Below are 12315 nucleotides of genomic sequence, written 5' to 3' on the forward strand. Positions count from 1 at the left end.
GAAAAAAAGAGAGATGTAGATTTAATTTTATATTAAAACATAAACTTGGAAATGTGAATTATCGTATGTATTAATTAATTAATTACTACATACGATTCGTTATACCGATACAAATATACGATGTATAATTTATACGAGGAAAATTTAGTTCCAAGGGATTTCCAAATGTGTAAATAAAGTATACGCGATACGACTCGGCGTTGATACGAGAAGAGGTCACTGTCATTGATTTTCCGTCAAGCATTCGCGATAAAAAAAGAAGCGTAGGAATCCCCTTGTAACGAAGAATAAATGTGAATACATATTTACACGACCAAGTAAATGCATACTCGTGTGAATTCTTACGCAATCGAGATGATATATATATATATATAAATGCAACAACGTTCATTCGCATTGAAACTACACTCTGAGGTCTGTATCTTCGACAGTTGCAAAAACGTAAGTAATAAAAAAATTTTTTAAATTATTCCTTCGTATCAAAAGTATTTCATTTTCCATCGAATACAATAATAATTACAAGTAAATATTTAATTATTATTATTATATTATTACTTATTACTTGCACAGCGATAATAAATTAATGATTTCGTGGATTTTTTTATCGATATACGCGTGGTAATATATTTGTATCGCAAAATTTAAAATTACTAGAGAAGACTATTCGTATTTACAAAACGTTACGAATATAATATATAACGTAAAAATAGTTGATATATACAAAAAAAGAAAAATTTAATTACGATTTAAATATAATAATTAATACGTTTAAGAAGGAATTGCATAATGCGCGTCTAGTGATTAATCGTTGAAACAATTGTTTCTAAATTAAATAGCAGGAAAGAAAGAAAACGAGATGAAGGTAGTAATATTTATCTTCGCACTACTCGCCACGATATGCGCAGTATTCGCATATGTACCAAATATACCACAACCAGCACGTCGTCCGTTTCCAACGTTTCCTGGTCAAGGACCATTCAATCCGAAAATTAAATGGCCTGTACGTATATTATAAAAATGTTTACTAGATCCTAAGTTATTAAAGACAAGTTTTTCGAGATAAATTTTTTTAATAATTATAATAAATATATTTTCAAAGACAATGTTTTATTCATGATAGATTCGTGATTTTAATAATATTCTATTACGAATATTATTTATTTTATTACAGCAAAATTATTAATCGTCAAATGGACAAATCGTATGGAATACACTTACACGATTGATGTGATAAATCTACGTGTGGTAAAACGATCAATAATTGATGTTATTATATAATTATGAATTGAAATAAATCCTATAAATATTTATCGAAGAAACGTTTAATTTATTTAAACCATAGAGTGCCAAGCTATAAAATCTGCTAAATATCCCAGCAGCCTCACCGGGACAATATTAAAATATAATTTAACGTAAAAAAGAAATTACGAATCGATCGAATTACAACGATAATAAATTTTTTACTACGATATAAATATTTATATTCGAGAAATTAATTTTTCCTATTTTCGGTATTTGCGAAAAAGATACGTACAATACTATGTACTCGTGTAGACCGATCGATAATGAAAATCGGGAAGAAAGCATTAATTTTAGAAAGTATTTTTAGTATCGGTCATATATGGACCGTATTTCGGTATTTCGATTAAACGTTCGTCCAAACGATGTTATATCGACCGTTGATATTTTTAAACGAATAATTCTTCTATCTTAAAATAGTCAAACGATACAATTTTACTTCCTTTTTCCAAAGGAAATCGTATTGGTTTCACGCTTGTTATTTAAATAATAAAACAGTTCGATTCCGCGTAAAGTTTACAACGAACGTTTTCGCATCAAATTTAACGAGATTATATGCAACATTTGGCGCGACCAAGTATAAAATAACGTCGAGTGGAGCGGCGCACGATTTGCGCTCATTGCTGGCGGATACGATACGATGAAATACGATAAAATTAAGGAAAAATTGTTGCAAACATACGATATTAGAGGATTTCTATTTCGAGAAATGAAATATCGAAAGAGCGCATTGTTAAATTATTCGTTTAAAAGTTAGACGGGAAGAATTTTTATCGAGAGACGATACACGATTACGAGGAAATAAGTTAATCCAGGAGGAAGGGGTGAATAGGAGCGCATAACCGTCCGTGCCAAGAGTCGCACACGATGGTGGAATGTAAATGGGAAATTCGGCGAGATCTTTCTTCGTAATGAACACGGTTACGTTGCAAGTTGTTGGTTGGCGTGCTACTTTACCTTGTGCATTTTACGGTATTCTCGCGTTAATGCGATAAGAGAGAGAGCAGTCTCGGTCGAGCATACCTATAATTTAAATTGTCCGCCTTCTCGCTAATACGAGGCGATACTTAAAGCGGAACAATCGCACGATAATTTTCGTTTCACCTTCGTTTCGAATCTCGCGAAATTTCATCTTCGAATCATCGAACGAATGTTATCGCGAGAGAAGAAAAAAAAAAAAATTAACGCGATCGATATCATTCGAATAGATTTATCCGTGGAACGGAAATAGGGAAACGATGTTTTATCGAGCGACGGTAAATATTAACGCAAACTCCCTTGGATGATATACCTACATTTCCGCATTCCTGGTTTCCAAAGTTTCTCGCTCGAGATAAGATAACTGTATACACGATATACCTAATACAACCTCGGTTGCAACCTGCTGTCCCTTATTCGACGTTTCAGCAATAAGGATAACAACGGAGAATATACGTTACGCTTAGAAAACTGTCCCGTTTTCCCCAATGTCGTAACAAATATATATATATATATATATATATAATAAAAGCTTCAATTTTCAATCTCGAATCCACTTTACCTTCAGAGGCACGTTTCCAAAAACAATTCCGAAACTTTATCGATATTGCAGTTCCCACCAGTGTAATAACGTTAACATAAATTTAGCCTTCGAGTGTACGAGATATTTATCAATAAGAAACATCGATATTTTAAGGTTCTTTACAGTTTACGCAAAGTTTATTACTACGACGATAAGAAGAAGGAGATTTTAGTTCGAGTATCTTGTTAACAATCGAACGTCTCGATCAAATTATTCCTTTTTGGAATAAATCAAAAAAGTTTTTTTCAGTTCGATAACTCAATTGGTATTTTTCTCTTGAAAAAAGAAAAAAAATCGAAACGATTCGACGTCGAATACCGATTCGAATAATATTCAAATCTAAATAGAATTATTTTCTTAGAAACGATGGTGGATGGTGAATTATGTCGTCGTCTCGGCGAGATTGGCTAGGCGCGAAGCGCATTATCGGAACGCGTACAATTGGACGTTGAAGTCGGTGGTCGTTTATAGTCGGCCACTTGGAAGAAATCTTTTTCTCCAGGAGGAGAAGCGAGACTTTAACGAGCTAACGGAACCAAGAGTTCGGAATCGGCTCCTTAAATATCTTGGCTGCCTATCCAGATACTATCCAGCTTTTCCGTATCAACGAGTAAACGATTTCGAACCAACAGTTCTCTATTTCATGTCACGGAGAAAAGTTTCCGTTCCGTAACAATCGTGGAGACCTTTCGCAGTCGATACCTTTCACCTTACATTTATCTTTATCCCGATGAAAAATGAACATTCGCAAATTTTCGTTTTCATTTCGGTCGGCAAATTGCGGCCGATATATAGATATAGATTTCATTGCTAGAAAAAAACGAATTCGAATTCGAATGTACCTTTGTCTCGGCTACTTTTTCGCCGCGCTTCTACAAACGAGAGTAACTCTTCTTCTTTGTCCAGAGATCGGATAACGCTAATTACGCCAGTACATTAGAAGAGTGGAAGCTCCGGAAATAAAGCGCACCCGTCCACATTTACCTCTGGCAATGCCTATCGCGTAGATAGACGCGGCTGTCCTAATTACCTACGGCTCGGCGAGACGCCTTCTTGTCTGCATGTAAACACCTTCATTACCACTCAACTGTTCCATAAAATATCCCCCCCGTCCAAGTCCTCTTCGACACACACACACACACGTACACACGCACGCGCACATACACACACGCACGCACGCACGCACGCACGCACGCACACGTAGGATAATAATTCGATTCCAGATATTCGATGTAATGACGAGCTTTTCGAGCAAAAAGAAAGAAAGAAAGAAAAAACTACGAAACGATATTTATAAATCACTCTATAAATACACTCTATCTCTTACGTAATATAAAATTTGTGTGCTCGGATATTACGATTATATCATTACACGGGAAACGTTTCGTTCGAAATTATTATATACGTTCAAACTGGCGAAAAAACAGCATATTTTTCTTCTTTTGGCGATCGACGAACCGAACCAGTTCTACGTCTCGAACTATTCCCCCACCACTCCTCTTTCGTTCCTTCCTTGTCCTTCCACCTTCACGATCGAACGCGAGGCCAACATCGCAATAAAACTACGACGAATACTATACCTCGCGTTAACGTCTCTCTTCCATCTTCTATCGCAAAGACCATTTATTTCGATCTTGACCAATGTCTTTCCACGATCTTTTTCGACGATTTCCATTCCTTGCGCTTTATTCAAGAATATGTACGCGAATACGCGTCTTCCGAATTTTTTTTTATTTCTTAAATCGTGCACGCTAAACTAATTTAATATAATCTAAACTTCGATATAAGTTTCAACGCGATTCGCCAAATTTCAGTATTCGATATTTTACGGAAACTTTCATCTTCTTTTTTCAAATCTAATTCGATGCTCTTCGAATTACGATATCGAGGATGATTCGTTCGATACCAACTTTCTTTCTATATCCGTTATAAAGCGTTAGTTTACTTTGATTTTCCTGATTGGAATTCCTCATTGAAACTCGATTGCACGATGTATCAACCGATGCTGACTTTTCTCCGTGTAAATTATGTCGTAAATCAAAAGAAGTATCGATAGATGCTTTCTCGCAGTTTCGCAGAAGGTGCACGTGTTCGCGATTGACGTGGAAAGACAATGGACGAAACCGTTATAGCTTAATTATACCGAGAATAGTTCCCTTGGAAGCTTGCTCGGCACCATCGTCTCCGTGGACCGATTTATCGTCCCTCTAATTTCCGTCTCTTGTTTTAGCCATTATCTCCCCTCCATTCCTCTTTTCTTTCTCGTTTTATCGGTAAAAATCCGTTAAAATTATACGAAAACTATCGAAAAGTATTTTGTAGAAACGATGTTTTAAAAAATATTTTCGACGTAACGATTTATCATTTTGTCGCGGCAATATACTGTCGAGATATATACGCGTTTGTTCGTTGAAAAACGATTGTAAAAGTAAACGTATCGTTGAAGAATTTAAATGCATAGTTTGTGATTGCGATAACGAAATTTCAACCGATCGATATTCAAAACTTAATTTGCTTCGTTACCTCGATTCGAAATACCGTAATTTTTCTAAATTTACGCGCAATGGTAAAAGAATTTTTATCATCGATGTTAATTCGAATCGTTCTTTCTACGATTTCGCGCATCGCGTCTCTTTACGAGATAATATCGATGTATCGTGAATAGCAAATATAGCAAATTGCGTCATTTTTCCTTTTTTTTTTTTTTTCAGAAAATTTACCAGAAACAAACATTTCTTTGGTACGAGCGATTCGTTTCGGTCAATTATCGAGAGGAAGATACATTTCCTCGAAGAACAAATGATCGTTTGACGTTCCAATCGTTTAACTTTCGAATTACAAAGTATTATTCCCAAGTAATCTTATCGCTCACCACCGGTCGGACAACTCGTTACGTTTCGCTTGCCATTGTTGGCTTCAATGACCGAAATAATCGAATGAAAACGAAACGAGAGAAGATAGCGGCAAATCGTAAGAACGGTCATCTCGCTTCGTCGTTGAACGAATTTACGACTTCTCGCATTTTGCGGTCAATTTCAAACAAAGAAACGAGGATGGCGATACGATTATTTCGCAACGATATTACGGTATTTTCTTACGTCTCGAAACAAAACTCTGGCGTGAAAAATAAAGATGAAATAGTGGTAGGAATTATCTCGGTTGCCAAGGATACGGAACGATAAAATCGAAAAAACAGTGGAACGAATATGAAAGTTGTATCGCAGAGGATTAAGTGTTACGTTAAAGGTTACACCGAGGTAAATATTCTTACAGATTTCGCGTGTACATGATACGCGGGCATACGATGGAAAAGGATCGAACGGATATTAATCGGTTAAATGCGAGAAGGATGCGTGATCCGAACGGATTAAAACGGAGATAACGTAGAAAATGTTTCGCGTATCCATCGTAAACATGGATGAAAACGATCGTGATATTTCATAAATTTTTGATTGAAACGCGAAACGGGTAGCGATATCGAGAACCTAATAAATATTTAGCGAATTTACGAGGTATAACGAATTATTGGTTTTATTTTTATTAACGGTAGTTGAATCGTATTTACTCCTACAAAAATAATTGAAACTGACAGGAATCGATTAAATAGGTTTGTCCAATCGTGAATATTGGCAAAGTGTGTATGCTCGATGTTTATTTTTGCCAAGCGAAATAATATTTGCGCACGTCGCGTATGCTTGTATTACATAATTAGTATGCATATAGATATACGTTTCAACGGATCAAACTTATAAATTTCTTTCCCTTGTTTCTCCGTTCTCAAATAATCAAAATGATGGGTTTGTAATGGCAGATGATAAACGATAAACAGAACCGAGATAAATAATATTACAAGGATAGCGTGCTAATATTTTCGCAAGATTCGCGGAAGTTGGCGAATGTTGGCAACTATTCTCGCGCAATTTCGCGTGCTCGCAACCACAAAGATGCTCGAATTAATTACGAACTAGCTTTTGATTTTAACGCAAAGTAGATTCTGATGTAGCTGTAATTAAATCGTATATGCTTTAATCGTATATATGTTACATCCTTAATCGTATAAACATGATATAAGAAATAATTTTTTATTCGGAGAAAGAAGCCATTGGATTTGAATTAATGATTTTTCCACGCATCGTGTTGCGTCGCTTAGTCGCTTAAATTAAAAAAACTTAAGAATCTCGACTTTATCTGCGAATATTAATTTTAAAATTTTATCATTTCAGCAATCTCCGTTTTTATTTCAACGACAGTTTCATCATTTATCAAAACGCTAATGCAATCAGGCATTTATTATACAGTCCATTACTTCGTGATGGACAATGCGTCACGAGTGTTTTTATTTTTTTGACACGTATTGTTACGATGCAACGAGGCTAATGATTTTCCTATAAAGAGTGTACACGATTCCATTTATTCTATTATATTAAAATGGCAATTATTAATAATTATTAATAATTAATTTTTATATACGCGAATTCGATAAGAAAGTTATCGATAGTGAATCGTATAAAATGAAATTCATCGAGATTTTCGATATCGAATTTCGAAACGAATTTTTCTCAACAAAGTTTAGTCAATCGATGCAAGATACACGTACGATCTTAAGATAGGCGAGCATCCGAAAATACGTTTCACGCGAGAAACGTTGTTAGCGGGCTAGTCACGTACTCCGGGAAATCTCAACAGATAGAAGTGAAGTCAGGCTATATAAACTGAAAATGTTGAGCAGCGCAGATGGTAGATATATAACATTTTCGTTCTTTTTAAGTTCAACACGTTTAACACGGTTCAACTCTATCGCGAATTTGAGAGAAAGGTACATTCGAATTTTTCAACTTTATGCGCGCATCCATTTTATTTCTCTTCGCGGCATACATATATACGTACAGGATTTTCGTATACGAAATATTTTATCTGTTCGTTAATAACAATAAATCGTCTTCTATGTATCTATGATAATTACGAGATCAAATTTGAAAGATATGTATAGAAATAAAACGTTGTATAAACCGATCAATCTACAAAGATAGATCGGTTCTTTCTTTTCTCGTATAAATGATATAGAGGAACTAATCTTTCAGATATATTGCGATATATGATATATGAAAATATTTTTCACTCGTGGATCGGAAGATGTTTACGAATGCCGAGTAGATCCGAGCACAGCCACGACGACGACACTTAAATGAACGTGTCAAATGTATTTTCCGGGTTTATGATCGTGATTGATTTTCCAATAAAACCGGAACGTGTCGGTAAGACATTACGGGAAGTAAACGCAGATGAGATACAACTGTGGCAACTGTCGACGATTTATAACAGGACAAACGAAGATGGAGAATTTCTCGAGGCGTAACACGTCGGAAAAATTCTTTCAGCTTTCGACGGACTTTCCTCTTTCGAGTTCTCTCGCGTATACGGTAATAATGGGAAATCGAGCGAAAAAAATGTTCGTTTATTTTCTCGCGCGTATTCCGTTCTATGTACCGTTCCAATATACCGATAATATTAATATATCGTAAATATTTTGCTTTAGAATTAAACATTTTATGTCTCGTGCGTTTTAATTTTTTCCTCAACGATTTTTAAATCGGTTTTGAAATATCGTGCTACAGATATATTCTGTTTAATAATTTTTATTTAGCTAAATTACGTTCGAATATTCAATTTACGAAATTTAGGGAAAACATCCCAATAGACGCAAAGTCACGTATAAAGTCTTGGCTTTTCGTAATTTTTTTGATTTACTTTCCTATTGGGTTTAATTCAAATCACATGGTACGATTCTCTTTTTCCAAGGATTTATATGAAACAATTTTATCGCGTTTCGTTTGCGAAAAATTTATTACAAATTGATTCTCTATCTAATTCATCGTTACTCTAGGATCCGATACGCGAAACGATCTTCTCTTTCGCAGTATCGTCGGCCATTGTTGAAATTCGATAAAGCGTGATTCGTAGCATTAACATGTACGCGATTAAATCATTCGCAATTGTAATCCATCGGCAAACGAGCATTATGCATCTCTAAAAAAAAAAACCTATATCGTACAACAATTGAGAGTTTACGGATTATTTATAAAATCGAAAGATCGGTCTATATCGATTCTTCGATCTTATCGAATCCATTTCTATTCTTATTCACGGTAGTGTGAAGTAATTACTCGAGTGGAACGAAATAAATCAACGAGGAAATGAACGAAACAGTTCCTTTATTTGAGAAACTCGCGAGAAAGCTCAATTTTTATTCCTCGGCATCCAATTAATAACAATTGGTCATCGTTCGTTGAATTTTCTCAATTTTTTCGTTCTTTTCTGGTTTTACCGTAACTTTTAAATTTTTTCAATTCTTATATTTTGCAAATATTCATAACTATAAACGTAAAATCGAAAAAAGATAGATAGTTTAGATATTTATGAATAAACATATTTAGTAATTTATTCCGTTATAACGTAATCGAATAATATTTCGAAAGCATAATTGAGAAAAACTTATTAAAAATATAGGATAAAAGTAACGTGATATTCGTTGAAGCTCGTAGCTTGAAAATGTATTTATAAAAAATAGTAAAGAATAAATATCGTACATTCTTCGCTTTGATGAAACTTGAAAAATATATAATTTGAAATTGTCTCTATCCAAATAAGTGAACATTTTATTTATTATTATAAAAGATTGCAATTCTTTTATTAATAACACGCCATTCGTTAATAAATATGTAAAATACATAAGAGGAATGGAATTGACGTGACATCTTACGGAATTTTACATCGCATATTTTATCGACCTCAACGTACTCTTTGCGCCATCTAGTTTAGTTATAATCTAAGTACGTACTTACGAAATATATTGTTCTTTTACCGGTAAGTTTTAAAAAATTGAGAAAAGTTATTAAATAGAATTACTGAATATTTCAGTTATTTTCTGAGGATAGAGAACTATAATTTTTTAGAATATAGAATAATAAAATGCAATTAATTTTATTACTATCATTTTTATATTTTCTTAAAAATCTATCTAAAAATTTTAATCATCCATGTTGATTTCGGACTTTCTGTTCTTTTCGACGATACGATTGACTGACCGAAAGAATTGAAATGTATGCGACTTACCAAATGATGCGACGAACGCCATTATTGCTGTTAGGAATCGAGAAGAAGGCTATCATCAGATAGGATGTGAAAGTTGGTAGAAATCTATAACAAAACAAAAGGATAATATTATTTAAAATATGTTTTAATTATTTCAAAAAAATTGAAATAATGAAATATAAAATTATTAATATAATAATGATATATATTATATCAAAATTCGTAACAAGATAAAAATTAAAACTTAATAAAAATTTAAAATTTAAAAATTTAAATAGAATAAAAGATTGTTACCTTTTCGTGTAATGAATGATATTCTTCGTACACTGACTCTACTTTTTACCGAATATAAAAAAAATATGAAACTAATAACACATAACCGTGTAAATTATAAACTTATATCGACGGACAAACACTGATTCTACTTTCGCGTTTGACTCCTATAATTCAATTTAATTAGAACTATTGTATTTATAAAAAAATACTGAAAATACTATGACGAACAAACACTGACTCTATTAACCGCATTATTGCAAGCAGTCACAAATATTTTCTGAAATTAATATTAAATTAGGAATAGAAGTAGAAGTAATATTTTTTGATTTTTTTTTTTCCTTATCGAGCATTTATTTTTACCACTTCTTTAAGAATAATGAATAAGAAATATTTATAAATATTCGAAATCCAATAAAATTCGTTAGAATTCGTTAGAATTTAAAATTTATTTTCTAATAATAGATAATCAAAATTTCTTATAAACTTTTAATTTTTTCAATTTTTCCTAAGTAGAATAAATTTTATTATGAATTATTTAACAAAAGCCACTAATAATGCAATAAAGTAGAATAAAAATATATACGTGTGAAATATCAAATTTTACTGCGTCATCAAGAACAAACATGGCGTCTATACTGGAAATTTTCCCGCCTATTATGATTCTATCAAATTCGCGAAAAAGAAGATTAAAACTTTTAATCAAACGAAAAAAATGGATAAAATCGTATTAAAATATCAAGAATGTAAAACTAAATAAACGTATAAAATTCAAAGTAAATTAAAATAAAGCTATATCCTATTTCGAAATATTTCGATACAAAAAGCTATTAACGATGCAACAAGTAAGTGAACAATCGAAGAAAAACGCATAAAGAAACTCAAAAGAATAATTAATTTCGTTATCACTGTTTTAAATGGATTATGAAATAAACGAAACTAACAATAATTGATAAATTTATATAATAAGAATAACTTATTGCGTATTTCAAGTCACACGTCTCAAACCGGCGATACATCCTTTCCCCGTGATTTTCAACCGTGAACTGACGCCATGCGCACCGCAATGCGCACTGATCCGCTTCATGACTGCGATTTAGCTGCTTTCTGATTGGTGCATGTTGTTTATTTGTTCATAAAAAATTAAAAAATCATATTAAATATTAATTATATATAAATCCTGCGAAAATTTACCTATTAAAAATATAATGTAATTATTATTAAAATTTTTAATAAAATTTAATAAAATTATTAAACTTTAGTTTAATAACAAAGTTAATTATATAAGATTATAGCATAAAGAAAAAATTTAATATGAAGGATAATTAAACCCAAATAAAAATAAAATATAAGAGAAAAATTTAACAAAAAATATAAATATGTTTATAAAAATTGAAACATAAAAAAAAAACTTAATATAAAAGTAACTGAATTTGATAAAATTCAAACAACAACAAGTGAAATTTAACTTTGAAATTAAATAAATTTAATAAATCTGAAAAGTAAGGAAATAATAATATAAAAATCAACAAAATTGGAAATCTGAATAAATCTTAAGCATAAAAAAATAATTTAATATAATTTACAAGAGACAAGATAAATTGAAAAATATTTTATTTAATAAGATCAATCAAATTTGAATAAATATTAACTTTACAACAATTTAAAAATTTGTAAATAAAAATTAAATAAAACAAAAAAATTTCCAACATGCAAAAGAAATTTAATACAAATATTGAGTGAATCAAAAAAAAAAAGCAAAAATATAACAAAATAAAATATATAACATAACATCAAATCCATTTGACAATATAATATGACAAAATTATATTAATAATAATTAAATAATATATATAATAGTGATAATACATATATAATAACATATAAATTTAACATATAAGTTAAATATATATTCAAAAAGTTTAAGCATGTAAAAAAATTTTAATACACATGTTAATTGAATAATGAAAATAAATATAAAAAAATCTTAATTAAATATTCTAATCTTCTGATATTCTAATATTCTAATCTAACATAAATCTTAATTGAATTAAAAAATATATATAATAATGTAACATTTAACATTTAAA

The 12315-nt window shown here is 31.6% G+C and overlaps 1 protein-coding gene across 5 annotated transcripts in view; it reads right to left on the reverse strand.

Moving 5' to 3' along the window:
- The window catches only part of LOC122714275 (zinc finger protein Noc-like), a 173940-nt gene that overhangs the window by 74602 nt on the left and 87023 nt on the right, over positions 1–12315 (reverse strand). The window contains exons 2-4 of one of the 5 annotated variants that reach the window (XM_043935482.1): positions 11202–11332; positions 10247–10505; positions 9974–10057 (exon numbers count right to left, since the gene is read on the reverse strand). In XM_043935482.1, coding sequence (XP_043791417.1) covers positions 9974–9995 — 22 coding nt within the window. In that variant the 5' untranslated portion in view covers positions 9996–10057; positions 10247–10505; positions 11202–11332. Of the gene's footprint in view, positions 1–9973; positions 10058–10246; positions 10715–10811; positions 11333–12315 lie in introns of those variants that run through there. The other 4 variants (XM_043935479.1, XM_043935480.1, XM_043935481.1 and 1 more) reach the window with 4 other exon arrangements.

The sequence above is a fragment of the Apis laboriosa genome, unplaced genomic scaffold (assembly GCF_014066325.1).
Source record: "Apis laboriosa isolate Shangri-la unplaced genomic scaffold, ASM1406632v1 scaffold28_cov147, whole genome shotgun sequence".
Lineage (NCBI taxonomy): Eukaryota > Metazoa > Arthropoda > Insecta > Hymenoptera > Apidae > Apis > Apis laboriosa.